The sequence below is a fragment of the Parathielavia appendiculata genome (genome assembly GCF_033297405.1).
Source record: "Parathielavia appendiculata strain CBS 731.68 unplaced genomic scaffold N657scaffold_14, whole genome shotgun sequence".
In the NCBI taxonomy this organism is placed as follows: domain Eukaryota; kingdom Fungi; phylum Ascomycota; class Sordariomycetes; order Sordariales; family Chaetomiaceae; genus Parathielavia; species Parathielavia appendiculata.
Window position 1 is genome coordinate 105,487 of NW_026944233.1, and position 20,337 is coordinate 125,823.

At 56.6% G+C, this 20,337-nt stretch overlaps 6 protein-coding genes across 6 annotated transcripts; 4 read left to right on the top strand and 2 right to left on the bottom strand.

Annotated features, from left to right (window-relative positions):
* Positions 1 to 467: 467 nt before the first annotated feature.
* N657DRAFT_578874 (uncharacterized protein) lies at positions 468 to 7,213 on the bottom strand (the record flags this gene model as incomplete). Its single annotated transcript, XM_062789352.1, has 4 exons — positions 468 to 2,084; positions 2,137 to 2,304; positions 2,352 to 2,536; positions 2,584 to 7,213. The coding sequence occupies 4 exons, from the start codon at positions 7,211 to 7,213 to the stop codon at positions 468 to 470; spliced, it is 6,600 nt and encodes a 2,199-aa protein (XP_062644547.1).
* Positions 7,214 to 7,605: 392 nt separating this feature from the next.
* N657DRAFT_648570 (uncharacterized protein) lies at positions 7,606 to 8,169 on the top strand. The gene is made up of 3 exons (XM_062793541.1): positions 7,606 to 7,677; positions 7,737 to 7,800; positions 7,855 to 8,169. Exons 1-3 carry the CDS (start codon positions 7,617 to 7,619, stop codon positions 7,919 to 7,921), a joined length of 192 nt encoding a protein of 63 aa, XP_062644548.1. The 5' UTR covers positions 7,606 to 7,616; the 3' UTR covers positions 7,922 to 8,169.
* A 271-nt stretch (positions 8,170 to 8,440) lies between these two features.
* N657DRAFT_648571 (cytochrome c oxidase polypeptide V mitochondrial precursor) lies at positions 8,441 to 9,844 on the top strand. The gene is made up of 3 exons (XM_062793542.1): positions 8,441 to 8,840; positions 9,091 to 9,284; positions 9,361 to 9,844. The coding sequence occupies exons 1-3, from the start codon at positions 8,612 to 8,614 to the stop codon at positions 9,445 to 9,447; spliced, it is 510 nt and encodes a 169-aa protein (XP_062644549.1). The 5' UTR covers positions 8,441 to 8,611; the 3' UTR covers positions 9,448 to 9,844.
* Positions 9,845 to 11,409: 1,565 nt separating this feature from the next.
* Positions 11,410 to 13,529, top strand: N657DRAFT_683266 (DAO-domain-containing protein; the record flags this gene model as incomplete). The annotated part of the gene is made up of 2 exons (XM_062796556.1): positions 11,410 to 13,300; positions 13,381 to 13,529. The coding sequence occupies 2 exons, from the start codon at positions 11,410 to 11,412 to the stop codon at positions 13,527 to 13,529; spliced, it is 2,040 nt and encodes a 679-aa protein (XP_062644550.1).
* A 713-nt stretch (positions 13,530 to 14,242) lies between these two features.
* On the top strand, positions 14,243 to 17,832 carry N657DRAFT_648574 (AAA-domain-containing protein). The gene has a single exon (XM_062793543.1). It carries the CDS (start codon positions 14,369 to 14,371, stop codon positions 17,621 to 17,623), a length of 3,255 nt encoding a protein of 1,084 aa, XP_062644551.1. The 5' UTR covers positions 14,243 to 14,368; the 3' UTR covers positions 17,624 to 17,832.
* A 90-nt stretch (positions 17,833 to 17,922) lies between these two features.
* On the bottom strand, positions 17,923 to 19,863 carry N657DRAFT_578908 (uncharacterized protein; the record flags this gene model as incomplete). The annotated part of the gene is made up of 1 exon (XM_062789354.1): positions 17,923 to 19,863. The coding sequence occupies one exon, from the start codon at positions 19,861 to 19,863 to the stop codon at positions 17,923 to 17,925; it is 1,941 nt and encodes a 646-aa protein (XP_062644552.1).
* Positions 19,864 to 20,337: the final 474 nt, after the last annotated feature.

The following is a 20,337-nucleotide window of genomic DNA, read 5'->3' on the forward strand; positions in this document are numbered from 1 at the left end:
GAATCAGCCGAGAGTCCCTGGCGTTGATCAGGAGCACCGAACCTGACCCGACATCACCCCTGGCCCGGGGTTCTGGTAAGGATAGATGGCATTTTGGACAAAGAAGGACGTCACGTACAGCGGCAGGGGGCTGATAGTCATCCAGACGACCCGGCATATCGGAATGCAGACAAAGAGACCCGGAACCTTTCCGCCGTTACTCGCAAACATCACACCTGAGGATTTTTCGTCTGTACCCAAGGCTCCTACGTAGCACCTCGAAAGCATTCCCCACAATCACCAAGGTACCCTGGAACATGAGGCAAGATGGCATCGATGCCCCGTTATTGATCCCTCCACGCCAACAGCAATTCCCCTTGAGCGAGGTTCCAGTTGCGTACCTTTTTCCGTTCACCAAATCCCATCATGATTTATCCATGTATGCTTCCATGCCCCTAATCCCTCTAACCGAAACCGTTCTGGCCTAGTTAGAATAGCAACTCGTTCTCTGCCTCCCTCATCCTGTCCCTCCTCACCCTTCTCCCCCCCCCTCCCATTCCCCACCTGCTACTGCTAACAGCGCCCCACAACCGCTCCAACAAGCCCCTCTCTTCCCACGGCCCATACCTCGCCCCACGAAGCGAGGCAGCAGCGCCGCCGCCACTACTGCCCACAGCAGCCTGGCTCAAAATAGGCACCCCGCAGAGCCCACCAGCCCTCCCCGACGAAGCCAACGCCATCCTCACCATCACCCGGTCTGCCGAGACCACCCAGTTCCGGCGCACGTCCGCGACGATCGTGCTTGCAAGGTTTTGCACGCGCGGGTTCCTCGCGTTTGTGGCAAGGGTTTGGGATGAGGGGGGCCGTAGTCCACCCAACAGCGTCGCGGCGCTGACGCCGCCGATGACTTCGTCTGCGGTGCGACAGAGCAGAACATCCTCTATCTGCGACGACAGCTCGTCGAAAAAAGCTGTCAGCCTGTCCATTGCGTCCTGTAGCCCGGGATTGCAGTCGGCTTCGTGGTTGTTGAATAGGTGTGCCGACAGGCTGGGTTGCAGTGAGTTTGCAGTCGTTGCCAGGAGCGTCATAACGTGTAGCTGTGCGAGGGAGAGCGTTGCTCCTGCTTCTGCGCCCCTGAGGCCTTCTAACCACGCCAGAATGGCGTCCAACACGCCCGCGGCGTGCTCCACGTCGTCGTCTTGCAACTCCCTCGGAGCACACCCCGACTCGAGAATCTCTCGGAGCGCAGCGGTGTACACCTCCAGCAGCGCCCAGCAGTCGGGGACCTGTGCAGACGCCTGAATGATGGCTGGTATCATGAAGTGCAGCATGAACGACGTGACATGGGCGTTCCGCATAGCCGTGCCCAGGATGCGGCATTCTTGGTCCAGCGTGTCGTTGCCCAGGGCGATCTTGAAGTTGTTGAAGAGGTAATGGAAGAGCTGTGGGGGGGCAGTGACGTCCTTCTCACTGAGCCTGACACCGTACGCGATGATGCCGGCCATGTGGAGCTGGGGATCTTGCACCGGAGGCGAGTAATCCACGCTCGGCTGGGTGAAGAATGGGTCAACTGCGCAGATGCCGACGCCGTGGGACTTGATGAGCGATATCACCTGCCTCACAAAATTGATGTAAAGCCCGTGTTCAGTGGTATGAGGCCGCAGGAGTGACAAGTCCTCTCTGATCTTTTGCATAGCAAGCTGCAGAGTCTTGGAGAACTCGTCCCGATGCATTTTTGACTGTGCCGACCCACACTCGCGGAGAGTCTTCCGCATGTAATGCATGGCGCAAGCAAAGTAGTCGAGGTTCGAATTGTAGTCCGGAGGGATCCCAACCGCAACTGTGGCCCGTTCAAGAAATGGGAGGTTGCGCTGCCTCAACACCTCCGCGAGGTAATTCTCATATCCCAGATACCTCATGGGTTTCACCACCGAGAGTATCCAAAGACCTAGAATGTTCATCCCGAGGTCTTTGAGATCAAAGACGTGATCCTTGACAAGAACAGCGAGGAAGAGGGGAATGTATTTCCTCTCCTGTGTAGTCAAGTGCTTTGGCACATCGGAAAATAAACCGTACTTCCCTGGAGAGAAGAAAGGCAGCAATTTCTACCAAGGGTCAACACGCCATCCAACAAGCAGATACTAAGGGATTGCGAACCGTGACTCTGTTCTTGATGAACCTGGAAGCGATCCTGGCAGCCAAGGTTACGGCCTTCTCAGCACACTCAACTTGGTGGTTGTGCTGCCTTGAAGACTGTGACACGGGGAGAGAGAGGATGGTACGGCACAGCCAAAAGAAGTCCTTGGCCAAGTGTTCATTCATCAACTGGAAAGGTCAGTTCAGTCCCAGAACCCAATGGAAACAGCACATACCAGCACAGCATCCTCAAGATAGGAGGCGTCAGGATTTTCGGAGAACTCGCTGGAGTATTGCTCCTCGGACGCCTGGTCAATTCGGCCGATAAGGTGCTCGACCGTCTCCATCGCCACGCGGAGGATGCTCCAGTCGAATCCAGAAGACTGGTAGTCGAGACTGGTGAACACCTTTTGAAGCTGTGCTGCTGAAGGTCAGCATCTTGTTATACCCCTACAGACGTGCACTTACTCGTGTTGAGACCATACAAGGCCGCCTCCAGTGTTGGCGCGCGCTGCAAAACGTCCAGCGACGCCTTGACCGAGAAGTGGAGCACATCCAGAGCAGTCGCCTTATTCTTGGCCACCATTTCGTCCCGCAGCTGCTTGCTGATACCCGCTATCTCGCTAGACAGAGCCCGGAACTGCTGCTCAATGTCTGAGGCAGCCGAGAGATACTGGTCCAGGACCTGATTAAAGACGTTGTTTCGCCAGGCAGCGAGCGGTCGGAACACCTCCCCGCCCTCTCCATTGGACATCACAAACCGCGCAAGCTGATTCCAGGCTCTAACGTTGATCAGACATGCTTCCTTGTGAGCGCTGGCGGGGACAACGAGCTTCTCTATCAGATGAACTGCCGGCCGGAGATCAGGCGGCGAAACCCAGAACAGCATACACAGGAGGTCGTGATGGTTCCTCAGGGCCGCCAAGTCGTGCTGATGAATCGTGTTTTCCTTGAGATACTGCCGATTGTGGTTGGGGAGCGTCCTGGCCACCAAATTCTTGATATCATTGACCCGGCCAAGGCTCCTCAAACGCTGGATCGCCAAGGCCAACAGTTTGATGAAGACATGGAAGCAGCGATCTTCGGGCTCGATGGACAAAGATGGTTGGCGGTCGAGTTCTTCGAGAAAGCGTGGAGACTTGTACACTTCCTCGTTCCTCAGGTGCGCGAGGCTCTGCGAGCCGAAGAAGTCGAAAATGGTACCAATGATGCCGGTGCATCTGCACCATCCCCACTGCTGGACGAGGAAATGGCAGCGAGCCACCAGAGCTCGGCAATAATCGTTGAAGCCCGGCGGTTGGCGAGGGTTTGCTTGGTATAACTGGAAGACGCGCTTCAGCAACTGCTGTGGCAGCGCCCATCCTTCCAAGGGCGCCGTGTGTCTCATTCCGGAAACGACGACCCCATTGTTGTCGATCTCAGAAAGCGGCAGTAGAGTGAACATGTCTCGCCAAAACCGCTCAAGCACCTGAGCGCTCAAGGGGGATGCGATCCCCTGGCTGAACATGACCGACTGAGTGACGTCCCAGAAGGAGCTTCTCGGGATGGCAGCGCATTCCAGCACCCTCATCGTGACAACCCAGCAATTCGCAAGAAAACGGTCTGACCGTATGCCCCGTTCCCTGAATGTCGGGCGTTGCAAATCTCCGTACAGGGCTTGTAGTTCCTCGGTGCCGTACTCCAGGAGGCGTCGAATAGTGGTGGAAGCAGACTTTATGAGCATACCATCAAACCTCGTGGACTGCAGGGGATCACTGCTCGATGACTGGCTCAATGAACGCACTGCCAGGATCGCCAGGGAGAATCGAACTAGAACTTCAAGCTGCGTCCTCTTCGTCTCGCCTGAACACGTGCTCCAGTCGATTGATTCGAATCGGGCGATGAGAGCCGAGAAAACGTCCAGGCACCTCGACAGGAAAGCTCTCTCCTCAAGGTCGCTCGAGACACTTAACGAGCGAAGTATGTACCCAAGGATGAAGTCGGCCGCTTCGATTGCCTTTCTGCCTCTGCCGTCGTCGATCGTACTGGATACCACTTGCTCTGCGATCCAATCGACCAGGACGCCTAACTGGGACGACGTATTGTCATCCCAGGCTCCCCACCTTAAAGTCCGTCCGTCGAAAGAGAAGGACACAGTCGGCCGCTGATGACGAGTCCGGTCAGACAATGAGGCATCAGCCGCGTCCCGGACGAATCCGCGTCCGATGACCGTGCTCTCGTGAAAGAAGACTCCTCTACCAAGTGGGAAGACCTCAAAATGATGGGAATAATGAGTGCCGTATGGGCCGAGCCCGTTGAGCTTGTCGTCTTGGGTCTTGGCTGTAGGAGGATGCTGATCCTCCTGAACCTCGACGCCAAAGACATCAGCCGGCAGTGGGTCGTGTGCGCAAGCATACTGCGCAGCCTCCAAGTCAACGAATTGGGGCCGGCGTCTCTTGCGAAACCTTGAACTGGCGCCTCGTTTCTTGCCCTCGGTCGAAGCGAGAGTCTCTTCGATAGCGGAATGGATCCCGTTGTCCTGTTCCTGAATCACGCGCTCTCGAAGATTGAAGTCAACTTCAGGCTCTTGTCCCAACGTATCGACTGTTGACACTCCTCGCAGTTTCCGGGCTCTCCTGTAGAAGGCATCCAGGGTCCGCTTTCGAGAATTGAGTTGCCGTCGCTTATCCTTGTCTTCATCCTCCTCCAACTGCGCAGGATGTGGATCGGGGCGACGGTCTTGGAGGGGCTTCAATGGTTGTGGTCTTGGAACTGGAGGCACTTGATGAGCCTGTAAGTCCCTGGCATGATCCGCGAGGACGAATGAGTCAAGCCTGTTCTGCCAAACCAGTTTTTGAGGATGAACTTCGCGGGGCCGAGATGCAGGGTTGCTTGATACTTCGCGCAGCATAGGCCTTCTTGTCTGCTCTTGCAGCTGCTTTAGCAATGGCACAGACATTCTCGGTTTCATCTTCCCAGCCTTCCAATCTCGAAGGACGGAGAGCGCGTCCACGTTGTCGCTGCGTGTTGCCAAGCTTATTAGCTTGTTGAATGGACTGGCCTTGCCTAAGTTCGACTTGCGCTTCACAGCCCGTGCGGCGATCTTGACAAACCTTGGGGCATCAGGTTCTATAACATCCAATATACTCAGGAGTGGTGGCGTGGCTGCCCTGTTCTTGTATTTACGACTCACTGGAGGACCACGCTCCTTCTGGAGTCGTCTGTTGATTGAGTCTTTCGTCGTAGGTGTCGAGACGATGTGTTTGGATCGACCGAGAAGTTGGGTTATCTTGGGTTGCCGAGCATGCCAGTTGGGACGGCCCTTGAAGACGGCCTGCGTCCCGCTTCGCTTTTGCTTCTTTGCCCTTCCGGACGTGCTGTGTGATCCAGCCCTCTTCCTCCCAGGGAGCATCCAATCGATAGTGTCTTCTTCGACAATTGAGGCTCCGTCGTCTTCATCTTTGAGAGTGACCGCCGGCCCAGGCTGCATTGAACGGTTTGCCGCAGGTTCTCTCAGCGGCGGCTCATTTTCAGACCCAGATGACTCGGCCTCGTCAAAGAATATCAAGGGAGTTGTACTAGATGGTTTCGGGGAGCGTTGACGCGGTAGAGCCACGCCGCGCCTGACCCCCCGTTCTGGCGAATGTTCTGGGGTCTTTCTCTTCACGTTCCACGCCACTCGTGTATCGTGCCGTTGGTCTAGCCGCAGCCATGAAGCGGGCAAAACGCCGCGGATCCTACGGCTGTTTTTGCGGACCATGTCGGAGTCACTGCCAGAGCTGCCAGTAGAGCCGGTCAGCTCCCCCTCACTGAGGTTGCTCTGGGTATCTTCGTTGATCACGATTGGAGAAGCTGCCGTCCCATTGTCAGGCAACGAAGCCGTCGACGTGTTTCCCAGAGAAGATATGCTCGGGGTTCTCGAGCGTTTCCGTGTCGGCGACTGGGGCGCGGTCTCCTGTTTGTCCGACAGCTCTTCCGGCCGTTGGGACCCAGAGGGTGAGGATGACAATTCCCAAATGTTTACAGGCGGAGGCGGAGTGAACGTTAAGCCTTGTGGGGATGGTTGGGACGACGAGTCTGGTATGGTCCGAGGTCGTTTCCGTTTCGTGGAAGACAATAGCCGGGAGCGCTGCCGCTTCAACGACTGCCGCCGTTTCTTTGCGGATACAAGTCGGAGTTTTTCTAGAGGCGGAAATTCCTCGTCGGAGAGGCTCGTAGCATCTGTCTGGTCGCCATTGCTCTGCTGACTGCTGGTTCGCACCTGTTGGCCGTAGGGGGATGTTTTTGGAAGCGAAGGCGTGATTGCCAGTTCATCCTCGTCGTCATCAAAAAGAATCGGTCCCGCTTCTTCCAATCCTCCTAGGCCTTCAACGCTCGCCTCCTGACTGTCCTCGGGCTGGAATCCTTGGTCCTGAGAGTCTTCCTCGTCAAGTGTTCTTCGTGCCGGACGGTGCTCCGAAATGACCTTGATGGGTTTTACGCCATGCGATTTCATGATGTTCGTGTATTTTGCATTCTCGAGAAGATAAGGATGCTGCTGAATCGGCTTCCTTGGTCGCAGTGACCGCTCCAGTCGAACTGCGGTCTGCCTTGACAGCTCCTCGGCCAAACCTTCGACTGGCATTGGTCTCAAGCCCGGTTCCTGCGGCGAGTCGCGGCGGGTTTGAGGTAACGACGGGGACCTCGGTAGTGAGGGTGTCTTTGAGAGAAGACTCGCTGGGGAAGATGCCCGTGAGCCTGGGGTTGAAAGACGGACATAGCCAATCGATACATCGTCCTCCAGGAACGAACCTTTCGCGGTAAGAAGCGGGGTTCTCGGCGTGGATAGCCATTCGGATGGTTTCAGTGTCGATTGGGCCGGCCAAGACGGCTGGCTCAACATCTGGGACGCATGGGCTGGGTTGCTCGTACGGGATGTGGCCGCATGGTCTGGCGAGGAGCTGGGAACGCTGCAGATGTCTCCATCTCTGTCGAGTCCAGTGTGGACCTCCTCCGCTTGCGTCTCGTGCTCCTCTACTCCGGGAAACTGATCGAGTTGGTCATGATCGTGGAATTCCGCGTCATCAAAGCTCTCGTCGTCCGAGTCCGGAACCTCTCCCAATTCCCTCCAGTTCTTCATGGTCCCCAGTTACCATGTCACAGATTTAATCAGTCATCGTACTCAGTGGATTGGCAGGATTAAGAAGGATGTCGCTGTGTTGGTATTCAAAGTCAAGTCTTATATGCTGCGGCATTCAACGCGTAGTCAATTGTGAGACGCGACTTGAAGAGCTCTGGTGGGGCATGGTTTTGGTCTTGGCGATCCAGGCACCAATTGGAGCTCGAAATGCGACAATGAGAATTTGGAGGTTCGTTTTGCCGAGACAGGCCGGTACGATACCGTACGGTAACAGCGAACCGGATGGGTCAAACTCCTTGATGTCGTCGGTCCCATAAACTCGCAAGACCGTCTTTTAGACGAAGTTTCCAGCTTATTTGCGTCTGAATCACTTAGCTTACAGTCTAGACGAGATCCCTCAACAATGAGCAGTCAATCCAAAGTCATCACAATCGGCCTGATCCTGGCCCTGGGGATCGGAAATGGTAAGGAAATCAATCCTGCGTTCTCTTCACGACTTCGAAAGTTAACCACCCATTTACAGCTTATTACACGTTCAATCCGAGTTTGAAGGAGTTGAAGGAACGGCGGGAGGGCTCAACCATTGGGTAGGCCCAACCATGTCTTAATCGCCATGAGGTTCAGAGCTCACATCCACGCAGGAAAACGCTCGAACCACAGACGCCTGCAGCGCCCCAACCGGAAGCCCAGCAAGATAAACCCAGCTAAGGTACCTTAAGGAGAGTAACGAACATGGAGCCGAGTGGGATATTGAGTGATTGCAGCTCAGCAAGGAGGGCTAAAGGCTAACGCCGACATGCGAGACAGAGAGGAGAAACCGCGACGAGGAAGTGTCAATGTTTCGCCATGCGACAGCTGCCATATCTGGATAGGTAACAATCAATGTATTTCAATCTGAGTCTCTTGAACATGGCGATCCTGGTGTCCACGATAAGGACCAACCATCACGGTGTTGACAGATCTGAGCGAGACCAAATTGCTGATATGGCATGTTGGTGGCAGACGCCATCGGCGCTAATAGTACTGCAGTTTCAGACGAAGCTGTCAGAAACAGACAGAAGTTCACCGTAACTGGAATTCTGAATGTCTTCAAAGGTCAAATCAGGTGCCCCATTAACCCGCGGCCGAGCGGCCATCAAGTGTGCGGGGCTCCGCCGTTGCAATTAAGCGGGAGGAACAGGACCAGATGTCGCCAATCAGGCCACCTCGAATTCCGAGCTGAGGCCATCCGCCCAAAAAAAAGCTCGTCCGTGCATGACTTCACACCTCGCACAAAACAACGTCGTCGAAGGAGCTTCAGGCCGCCAGCCGCGCCTAAAGTCAATTGGACCCATCTTCCCTCTCCAAGCCTGCGCCCAGTCCGATACCTGAACGACGACCTGCTACAATTGTCAAAAGATGTCGCCCATCCTCCGCAACGCCCTCGTGCGCGCCTCCCGGCAGTCGGCGACCACGGCTCTCGGCTATCGCGCCGCCTCGACACACGCCATCTCGAACCCGACGCTGGCCAACATTGAGAAGAGATGGGAGGGCATGCCGATGCAGGAGCAGGCCGAGCTCTGGATGGCGCTGCGCGACCGGATGAAGGAGAGCTGGACTGAGCTTACCATTCAGGAGAAGAAAGCCGGTAAGCTGCCGATGCCAAGACAATACCCCAGGCCGAGTCCCCAACTACGCGTCAATTCCATGCCATCGCAGAGCTTAGCAGAAGCTCTATGATAGCGTTCTGGATGAAGCGCGACGAGTTTGAGATGACCAATTGATGGATCGGAAGCTCTGCGAGCTGCTGAAACCCCCTACGTCACTCATATCCCCCGCTTGGCATGGGGTGAGATTGATCACCAAACATAACACTAACCCACCATGTCTCTGCGCAGCCTACTGGATCGCCTTCGGTCCTCACGGCCCCCGCTCCCTTCCTCCTCCGGGCGAGAACAAGAAGGTTGCACTCTACACTCTCATTGGCGTCGGTGTCAGCTTCGTCATCTTTGCTACCGTCCGGGCGTTCGCCAGGCCGCCGCCGAGCACCATGACCAAGGAGTGGCAGGAGGCGACAAACGAGTTCCTGAGGGTATGTGTCCTCTGGCTCCCTTCTCCCCATACCGATTGATATTGCTCGCAGTCGCTAATATGGCTTCGCAATACAGAACCAGAACTCGGACCCGTTGACGGGTATTTCGTCAGAAGGCTACCAGGGCAAGGGTCATGTGCAATCCCCCTCTGGGAAGGCATAAACGAGACGGGCTTTCTTTTGTCATTAGATTGAGTCTTCGCGCCGGCACTGCTCATACGACACGAGCCAAGCGAGGAAACCTCAGGGGGTCCGGAGCATTGGGGCTTACCGGAGTTGATATTGGATGATGTAAATACTGTACAACGCTGACAATGCGAATTTCTCCTTGATAGTCGCCAGCCCAGACTAAACCAGAAGTCCCTAGCTTTGCCTTTACCGCCTTCGACCCAGCGCCCGGCTGACGCCAACACGGAGGATATGTGGAAAGCGGACAGCCTGAATCCCGGGACGGCTGAGCTTCGCCATACTGGGAACGCCAGTGCGTGCCTCTCAAGATCATGACCGCGGATACACAAAAGCCTGATGTATGAGGCTGCATGCCATTGTGGGGTCTTCTGGCTCAGATACCGTGAGGCAAACAGGCTCGACAGGCAGATTCAAACACTGTCCTATAACAGCGTATTTGATGCAAGTAACCTTATCTGAGTCGTTAGGTTCAGCAATACTCTGTACATCAAGAGTTTTGAACAAGCGGCGTGATTAATTCGGAATACGAACATGAGCACAGGATGTTGTTGCATAACACACACACAGCATGACTCATGAGCTCGGGAGGCAGTATCATGTGCCAGGATTACCAGAGTTGCTTTCCGATGACGGTGAAGCGTACTTGGCTCGACGTCTGTCGCACCTGGCTGTACCTTGCTTTCGCATCACCACGAGGATGTATGAGTTAGGCCATGCAAGTTGCATGCTCTTCTAAGGTTTCCGCCCGGTATTAGTGCTGCTAGTACCATTGTCAACGGCACACATGAGGTGAGGTTGGCGGTTTCACCGAGGGTAATAAGCTTGGTAGGTACCTAGGACAGGTGCTCCGTTGCGTCGATGAACATGTCGTAGGTCGACGGAGTCTCTTTTTCACATCTACTAGTGTTCGAACCATGTCGAGACTCCGGCATACGCAGTTAAGGTATAAATACCTGGTAGCTTTGCAATCGATGGAATCCAGGTCAATCAACACGTGCAAGGCAAACAATTCGACGCACATTCAGTATGACACATGAGGCAGGGCGGGCGTTATAGGGGCGACGAAGGGAGGCAGCCCGTGAGCACACCGGCCCGGGCCAACTCGACCCGGCTCAATTCACCCGACAGCCTCAAAATGAGCAACTTTGAAAGTGGATACCGAGGTACGGATAGATTTGGCGAAACTCTGCAGTCGATACCACGAGCTGCAGCTTCTCAACACGGCCTATTTTCAAGCAGAACTCTGGTCCTCATTGGCGGAAAATCATCTGCGCCAATCCGGCTTTCGAACGTGCCCAAATTTTGCCGGCGATTGGCTGCGTTAGCGGCATCCCGGGGCAACGCGGGGACTGGAAGCTAGCGTGGGGGATTCTGTTCGCGGCACCGCGCTGAGAGCCCCATTCATATGCTCGGCTTCAAGACCTTCCAGCCCCGGCTTCGGACAAAACAACTCATCATGACTAGAACTGCTGGCTGTTCTCCCCCCTCTGCCAAACCACGAGGGAAGGGTGCGGGTTATCACGCGCCTGACTCCGTTTCAGAATTTGACCGCCCTGTGACCTGACTTGATTTTCGTTCTTTTTCTTTCTGGGCCTCACCTGCGGGAGAGCTGTCTTTGCACGACCGAGTGTCCACTGATCTGCCATCGAGGTCATTATCAGCACATTGCGAGCCCGTCTTCCCCTGCGACGGTTCAGGCCGAGGTGCAAACCATCAGGCGCTTCTCAGGTTCGTGACTCCGAGTTTGACTTTATGAGCACAAAACAACAACCCGAATTGCCCGTTGACTGCTGTGTGTCAGTTTCAGTGTCTCTCGAGTCGACGGTTGCGTCATTGGTGGAGCAGCAGTTTCCACCGACACATCCTCCTATAGAACAACCGCCCGCAGACGCCGCAGCCCTGTAAACATATCTTACAGTTCAAACACCTGTCGCCAATGTCGAGGTTTTTCAGAGCAAGGCGGTTGCTACCGCCACTCGTCGTCGCTAGCGCGGCTGGCAGCGCCTTGTACTATGTGTACCGGCCCCGGAACATCCCGGGCTATGAAGGCCCGGCGGTGCCACCCCCTATCTGGGGCGCCGACGGCACTTTCAAGCTGCCTCGCTTCCCGCGCGTGAAGTCGCGCGCTGAGCAAATTTCCGAACTCAAGAAGAGCAGTGCTGGAGACAAGGAGGAGGAATACGACATCCTGGTCATTGGCGCGGGCGCAACAGGGTCAGGAGTCGCCCTTGATGCTGCAACCCGCGGACTCAAGGTTGCTGTGGTGGAGCGCGGTGACTTCGCCTGCGGCACCAGCAGCAAGAGCACGAAGCTTGTCCACGGCGGTGTGCGCTACCTCGAGAAGGCCGTCTGGAACCTGGATTATGCCCAGTATCAGCTCGTGAGGGAGGCGTTGAAAGAGCGCACCTACTTCCTGCAGACGGCGCCGCATCTGAGCAGTTGGCTTCCCATTATGTTGCCGCTGGACCGCTGGTGGAAGATTCCGTACTACTGGGCGGGTACCAAGTTCTACGACTTCCTTGCCGGGAGCGAGGGCATCGAGAGCTCCTACTTTCTGACAAAGAGCAAGGCCATCGACGCGTTTCCCATGGTGAAGCAGAGCGACCTCGTCGGTGCGCTGGTCTACTACGACGGGGCCCACAACGACTCGAGGATGAATGTCTCGCTTGCCATGACGGCAGCGCTGTATGGCGCCACGGTGGTGAATTACATGGAGGTTACCGATCTTTTGAAGGATGATAATGGCAAACTGTGCGGTGCAACTGTTAGGGACAAGATTCCTGAGAGGGACGGCAACGCAGCGGACAGCTTCAACATCAAGGCCAAGTGCATCATCAACTGCACCGGTCCGTTCACCGACGGCATCAGGAAGATGGACGACCCCAACTGCAAGGAGATCGTGGCGCCCGCCTCGGGCGTGCACGTCGTCCTCCCCGGTTACTACAGCCCCGGCAAGATGGGCCTGATCGACCCTGCGACGTCGGACGGGAGAGTTATCTTCTTCTTGCCTTGGCAGGGCAACACAATCGCAGGCACCACGGACGACCCCGCAACGGTCACCAACAATCCTCTCCCGGACGAGAAGTCCATCCAGTGGATCCTCAACGAGATCAGCCACTACCTGTCCCCTGACATCAACGTCCGCCGCGGGGATGTGCTGGCAGCCTGGTGTGGTCTGCGTCCGCTTGTGCGGGATCCCAAAGCCAAAAACACCGAATCCCTTGTCCGCAACCACCTCGTTGACATCTCCGAATCCGGCCTCCTGACCTGCGCAGGCGGCAAGTGGACTACGTACCGGCAAATGGCCGAAGAATGCGTCGACGCCGCCGTGGAGCACTTCAAGCTGCAGACCAAGCCCGTAGTTAACGCTCCCCGTGTGAGCGGTACCGAGAGCATTGACGACGGCGCCAATCTCAACGGCACATGCCAGACGCACCGGGTGCGCCTCATCGGCGCCCACGGCTTCAGCCGCACCCTCTTCATCCACATCATCCAGCACTTTGGCGTCGAGACCGAGGTCGCCAAGCATCTTACCGAGAGCTACGGCGACCGGGCCTGGACCGTCGCGGCTTTGTGCCGCCCAACGGACAAGCGGTTCCCCGCGCGCGGCGAGCGCATCTCGCAGCTGTACCCGTTCGTCGACGGCGAGGTCCGGTACGCGTGCCGTCACGAGTATGCACAGACGGCCGTGGACGTGCTGGCCAGGCGGACGAGGCTTGCGTTCCTGAACGCGCAGGCGGCGCTCGAGGCGCTGCCCAAGATCATCGACATCATGTCGCAGGAGCTTGGGTGGGATCGCAAGAGGCAGGATGCTGAGTGGAAGGACAGTAAGTCATTCCGAAAATTTTGGCTGTCGTGTGTTTCGTAATCTTCAGAGCGTGCTCGCTGACATTGAGTGTGTTTATAGCCGTGGCCTTCCTCGAATCAATGGGCCTTCCCAAGCCTATGCTCTCGGTCACACGTAAGCAAGTTGAACAGGGCAAGATCGATTTCAAGTCGTCGCTCGAGTACCGCATGTATTCAAGGCATGATAAGCCGATCGAGGAGGAGCCATAAGAGGTCGGGGGTAAATGAACCGGGGAGTTTGGATTCAAAACTCGTTGGCATAACTTGCGGCGTTTAGAGCTAGATGGGCGGCTGGCTTGCATGCGTTTAGCATCGGAAGGGTGTACCATGTATGTTGATTAGGGTGGTATTCATTCCAGTAGTATCTTAATGGATATATACTTTCACATTGAAGAAATTACCTGTGTGATATCGGCATCAGTGAGTCCCAGCCAAAGTAACCCATCCACATGACAAGTGAGCTGTTCCAAAAGAACGACACACAGTGGACAAACACACAATAGGTGTCACTCCTGGGGCCCTCCTACATAGAGAGCAGATGCACTCAGGTATCCTAATGGGACCAGTGTCGTCACAACATGGGACTAGTAATGCGTCACTACGGGATTAGGGCATCATTTCCAGTGCAGTCTCTGCCGCTATGTGCTCATATTTTTCTCAGACAATCATCTGTAGGGAGTCCTTAACTTGTTGACGTCTCGGACGAGATATGCCTGGCATCGAATCGATCGCTGTAATAGCTCCGCGGTCTGCTGTCTTGCCTGGGATTACATGTGACTACGGACGGAGTATCGCAGTATGTATCATGGATACAACGCTAACCCGTATCGGCTCAGCGCCAAGGCTTGGCTGATGCCGGCCGAATTTCTTTTGACGCCACCAATCATGGGCTCGATATCTTGAAGTCGCGATCCTTGGTGCAGCTTCTCAAAACCGTCACCCTCGACAGCAACTAGTCGCACGGCTGCACCATCGAGACGGGCTAGGCCATAATAAATGGCCAATTCCAATCGCATGTAAGCGCCATACCAAAATCCACGCCCACTCTCATGCCTACGGCTGCCGGGGCCCGGGCCCTGCTGTCGGCGAAGGCTCGTCAACGACTTCCCCGCGTCGCCGCCGACGCGAATTCGACGGTTGTCGTCGCCTTTGCCACTCTACACAGCATCCTTCCGCATCGACTGCATGCTCTCTGCAGCCCGCATGACACTGTCGCAGCAATCCGCGGATTTCACACGTCGTCGTCCCTCCTCAACAGGCCCGACGACCCAAACTCCGAGAACGCCGCCCCATCCGCCGACTCGAACAAGGACAAGGAAACTGGCACTGCGGCAGGGAAGAGTCAGTCAATTGAGACACCCAAACCTGCTGTTTCCGAGAACAGCAAACCGGTCGAGGGTCCTGCCCGAGTGGGAGCCGAACCCGCTGTCGCTGCTGCTATCGATGTGGATGCTAGACGGGAGAAGCTGAAGAGCGCGGGCTACGGGTCGGCGCGCGCTCGCGCCAACCGCAACAGCCGTGTTGAGGAGCATCCCGCCCCGAAAGTGCCTCTCTGGTTCCTGTCCGACTGGCATGTCTCTCTGTACGAATTTCGCGCCCTCGGCGTCCCGGCTACGCGGCTGCCTCCTCTGGGGGAAGAAGACCACCAGCAGCTGATGATGGTGATGGAGAACGTGTTGGACCAGGCGGCCCTGTCCGAAGCGGAGGTGCAGCGGCAAAAGGACATGCTGCTCCGCTTCGCTACGAGGTATTCATCCGATGACTCCTTCGTCCGCAGGCTACCGCGAAGTTTTCAGGCATTCCATGCCGCCGCTTTCTTTCAAGCACTTTTGGCTGTGTATCATTCCGGAGCAGATTCAAATGAAGCCCACGTTGAGTTGTTGCGCCAACACCACGCAGATCACCTCAAGACTAGGCCGTTGTGGTGGCCCCTACCTGAAAAGCTTGTGTCTGGTGAGGCTCAGCGCTGGCTCGCAAATGCTCGCTTCGACGCGCCCCCAGGGTCGGGGATACACATCAGCCCGCTGGCGAAAAGGCCCGAACCCGAATACTCTGTCTGCATGGAGCTTCTGGCTGCGGTACAGTCCCAGCTGGCTACGCACCCTCTCTCCGGCAACCGCCCAGACTTACGCCCTCCTCCAGTTGTCCTGGCAATGCTCAACTGCCAGGGGCCGACAATCGCCAACAAAGTGATCGAAGACATTGCCACTGATCTGAAGGCGGATGTGGTGCATTTTAGCGCACATAGCATCGCACGCCTAGTGGGAGGCTATCTTGGCCAGAACCAATACTCGGCCCGCGGCTCCGTATCCATGCTCGGCTACGCCGCTGCTGAGATGAACGGCAGGCTCGCCCTCCGGCCCGATGCCGAGTCGGACCAAGTCGGCATGGTCGCTGTTGAGCTGCCTTCACGCTTGCGGTCCTTCCTGTCTCCAAGAGAGGGCTCGGCAGCCGGCTTATCCAGTGGTCGCTGGGAGGACATGCAGATGGGGACAGCTCTGGAGGGATTCATTGCCGCCGTTAATACAACCCGCCAATTGCACAAGCACCCACCTTACCGACCCCTCACTGGCGAAATCAAAGTGGAAGAGGACCACCGGGATCTTATTATCCATATTCACGACTATGTGGAACTTAGCTCTTTGTATCCCGCCCTGCTCCACAAGTTTCGGGCTGTTGCCGACCGCGTGTCCATGGCAGGGAGGAAAGTGATCGTCGTGGGTTCCTCCGGGAGCGATATGAGCAAGTCCCAGTGGCGGGATCAGCTCGACGACTTGGGCCGAGACGGAAACGCCCATGTTATTCCGTTCCATGCTTCCGAAAAGGATATGAACGGGGTCTTAAACAGTGTCTTGGCAAATCTAGACAACAGACGTCAAAATATCGACAACATCGAGGACATGCTCGGGGTCATGGTTGGAGACCAGGTTCCCATTACCTTTAACGAGTTCTCGACTGCGGCAGAAGAGAAAATACCAGAGCAGATCCACAAAGTCCTAGGTTCGATCCTGGACAAGCACGTCTATGATGCGCAATGGGTACACCGTCTCGTATCCTTGATGGTAGGCGGTCAGACGGGGCCGCGGGACGAGTATGGCCCAAGTGAGCTGGCTTATGCTGTGCAATTCATGCTCGACAGGAACAAACGCTGGGCCGACGTGTACCCATCCGTCCGGCCCCCGTACTGCTCCCCTCTCTCGATCCCACGAAGCCCCGCCTCCTATTCCTCAGACGACCCTCCCGACAGCAGCATCTCGGGCGAGACTGGCACCAAGGAATACAGCAGCGCGGAAAAGAAGCTCCTCTCAGGCCTGATCAACGCCAAGGATATCCACACCACCTTCAACGACATCGTCGTCCCGCAAGAGACCAAAGAATCCCTAATCGGCCTGACCACCCTCTCCCTCATCCGGCCCGAGGCGTTCTCGTACGGCGTTCTCAAAACCGAGCACATCCCCGGCTGCCTGCTGTACGGGCCCCCCGGTACGGGCAAGACGCTCCTCGCCAAGGCCGTGGCCAAAGAATCCGGCGCGAGCGTGCTCGAGGTCTCGGCCGCCGACATCAACGACAAGTGGGTTGGCCAGAGCGAGAAGAACGTGCAGGCGCTCTTCTCGCTGGCGCGCAGGCTGGCGCCCTGCGTCATCTTCCTCGACGAGGCCGACGCGCTGCTCGCGGCCCGCAGGTCGGGCGCCGGCCGCGCCGCCCACCGCGAGGTCATTACCCAGTTCCTGCGCGAGTGGGACGGCCTGACGGGGTCCCCCGCGGGCAAGTACTTCATCATGGTCGCCACCAACCGGCCGTTCGACCTCGACGAAGCCGTCCTGCGCCGCCTGCCCCGCAAGATCCTTGTCGATTTGCCGCTCACCCCGGAGCGCGAGGCCATCTTGCGGGTGATGCTCAAGGAGGAGACGCTCGCACCGGATGTGGACTTGGCGGCGCTGGCGAGGGAGACGGAGCTGTACTCCGGGTCGGACCTCAAGAATCTTTGCGTTTCGGCCGCCATGGAGGCCGTGAGGGAGGAGGTGCGTGCTAAGGAGGCTTGGACGGGGGAAGCGGAGTATCAGTTTCCTGAGAGGCGGGTGTTGGAAAAGAGGCATTTTGACAAGGGGCTCAGGGACATCAGTGCGAGTATTAGCGGGGATATGGAGAGCTTGAAGGCGATTCGAAAGTTTGATGAGCAGTATGGCGATGCCGGCAGAAAGAGGAAGATTAGGAGAGGGATAGGGTTCGAGGTGGTGCCTGATGACGGGAAGGGGTTGTCGGGCGAGGCGAGGGTTAGGCAAGTGGGAACAGCTGCTGCGTAAGGCGATGGGTGAACGAGGTGCGAAGGGAAAGTAGAAGGGGCGAATGGAGTTTTGTGGTGGGATTTGAAAGACTGTAATTGTAGTGAGAGTGTGCAATTCTGGGTCAGGGGCTCCTTTGGCCGTTGTTGTACGGGACCGCACCTATGTATGTGCAGTAATCATGTACATGCCCGCAACTATTGATCTAGAGACAAAGCTGAATTAGTCACTGGCTTCTCTTCGAAGACCTCTGTGGTTTTGGTATCATATCATCGATAACATATAACGTTCCTTCTCTACTCCTTTTTCCTGGACCCTATTCACCCATTCTTTCTCGCCTCCCCCAACGCCGAAACATACATATCCAGCGCCGAATTCAGCCCTGTAAGAGTCGCCTCAAACAACGCCAGCACCGAGTCCTTGCCCCCCTTGGGCGGCTGCCACCGGAGTTTCTTACGCGTCCGCTCGTAGTGCTCCTTGATCTCGCGCTTTCGCTTCTCAATCACCTGTTGGCGGACCTTCTCTGCCTCGCCCGCCAGCGCGTCGATGCGCTCGGCCGACCGGCGCAACGACTCGGCGTAGTAGGCTAGCTCCTGCGTCCGGGCCGGGTCGCCCGACAAGAAGGCGCTCCAGAACTGCTTGAGGAACTCGGTCGACGTGGCGTTGGTGAGGACGCAGCGCTGGGCGATGTCGGGCGGGATGCTCATGGGCGAGGTGTCCTCGTCGGCGGCGCCTAGGCTGAAGACGCCGTGAGTCTCGGAGCGCTTCTTGAGCATGCCGCCGAGGATCTGGTTCTGGGCTTGTTTCCGGGCCCCGCGCGAGCCAACGTGCGGGTTCTTTTCTGACTCGCCGTCGCTGTCGCTGTCGTCGTCAACGCCGATGCCCTTGCGCAGGTCTATTCCGCCCGACCCGTCATCGTCCAGCGTTTCGAGATCGGCCTGGACCTCGAAGAGGACTTCTGAGGGGACTTGCTTCTCGTAAATCTTGGCCTCCTCTGACTGGCCGTTTTGGTTGGAGAAGAATTGACTTTGCTCTTTCACATTGAGCATGATGCGGGATGCCTCGGCGTCGCCGCGGAGGTCGCGCAGGGTGAGCTCGTCAAAGATGCGCGTGTCATCGACTAGGCCGTCGGGGGCGGATGGGTCGAGATCTGTGGGGGCGACGTTGGCCATGATCTTCTCGCTGAGACTGTTCAACGTCTTGATGATGGGGATGTTGGCCCGTGGCCGCATCTCAACGTCCTTGCGGTTGCCGCTCTTGAAGCCTCCCTGGTTTTCCTCGTTTGCTTCCAGGTCTATGATGTGTGGGACCTTCTGCGTCGCGCCAATCTTGCTTGCAACCCCAAACGAGTTGTCGGCGTTCAAATACCTGTCAAATATGACATCGGCGTTGTCGTTCTCAGTAAAACGCTCGCCACGCAGTGCCTTTGACAACTTGCTCAGGAAGAAGCGAGACCAAAACTCGCTCTCAGAGAGCTTGGGGACATTTTCGTTGTATATCCGCCTCACAAGCGGGTGTTGCTGCAGGATCATGGAGATCTGCTCCGATGTGATGCTCAGCTTGAACTGGCCATCCTCGGTCCGTGGCTTAATGGTGGAGAGCACGTTGTAGGCGCCTTTCTTCTGGTTCAGCTCGATGGCATGAGCACGGAGGAGGCCAGCCCGGGTGGACCAGAACTGGGCGTTGAAGGCAGCTTGTGAGATGGAGGTAGGTTTGAGGGCGAGGGCATCTGAGTATGTCTGGGCCAAGTCTTTGTCCTTCTTCATGAGGGACTGCTGCAGCTCTGTATCTGCTTTGAGCGTGTTGTCGTCGAACCACTTTGGAGGCGCCTTGGCGTTCACGGTGCTGGCAAAAGACATGGTTGCCGAGGCTCCGGCACCGTTCGCCCCGTTCTGCCCAGCTCCGGCAGGCTTTGGCACGTTGGGGTCATTCTCACGGGCAGCGGCCAACAACTGGGACAGCAGGTCCCTGATGGCATTGGCCTCGGCCCGGGCATCACTCGGCGAGGTGAACTGGAAGAGGAACTGTGACGGCGCGGCTCCTTCTCCAGCAGTTGACTTCGGTTTCTCGATGACCCTCAGAATGACCTTGGGTGCGCCGTCTGGTGTCTGCTGGAGATTCATGATATTCTCCAGGGCCAGGGACACGGTGGGCGGCCCTGTGGCGGGCATGGGCGTCCATATCAGGGCAGTTCGATCATCTGTCAAGGTGAGGATGCCGTCCTTCTTCTTGTACGTCGTTCTGCCACGCGGGAGGGCCATGCTGTCGGTGATGCCCGTGGTGCAGGCTCAACAGGCGCTGCACCTTTGTGATGCCGCTCCTGAAGATGGTGTGGTTCTACCCTCTGACAGACAGCTTTTGGCCGGTCGGCAGTGGAGGTGCGGGTTGAAACACCGTCACAGCTTCCAATTTCCAGGCAGCCTTGATATTGCCAAGCACTAGGTAACTACAACGCCCACTCGGCGTATTCGGGCTCTGCTTGAATCTTGCTAGAAAGCCGGGGATGCAATAGCAGGTGGAGAGTGAGGTCACGAGCCGTTCCACCGTGAGATGTCCTGCAATTGCGAGTTTCAGCTGGAAGGCGTTTGAACTTGGAACCGCTTGGTTGCTGTTTTGACTGTGATGCAACTAATGTGAGCTGGCTAGAGTAATTGCCCAATGAGCTCGCTGTGCTTGAGCTGGTCTTTGTCGTCGTAATGGAGCTAAATGAACAATGAATTCAGAAACTCAATGTA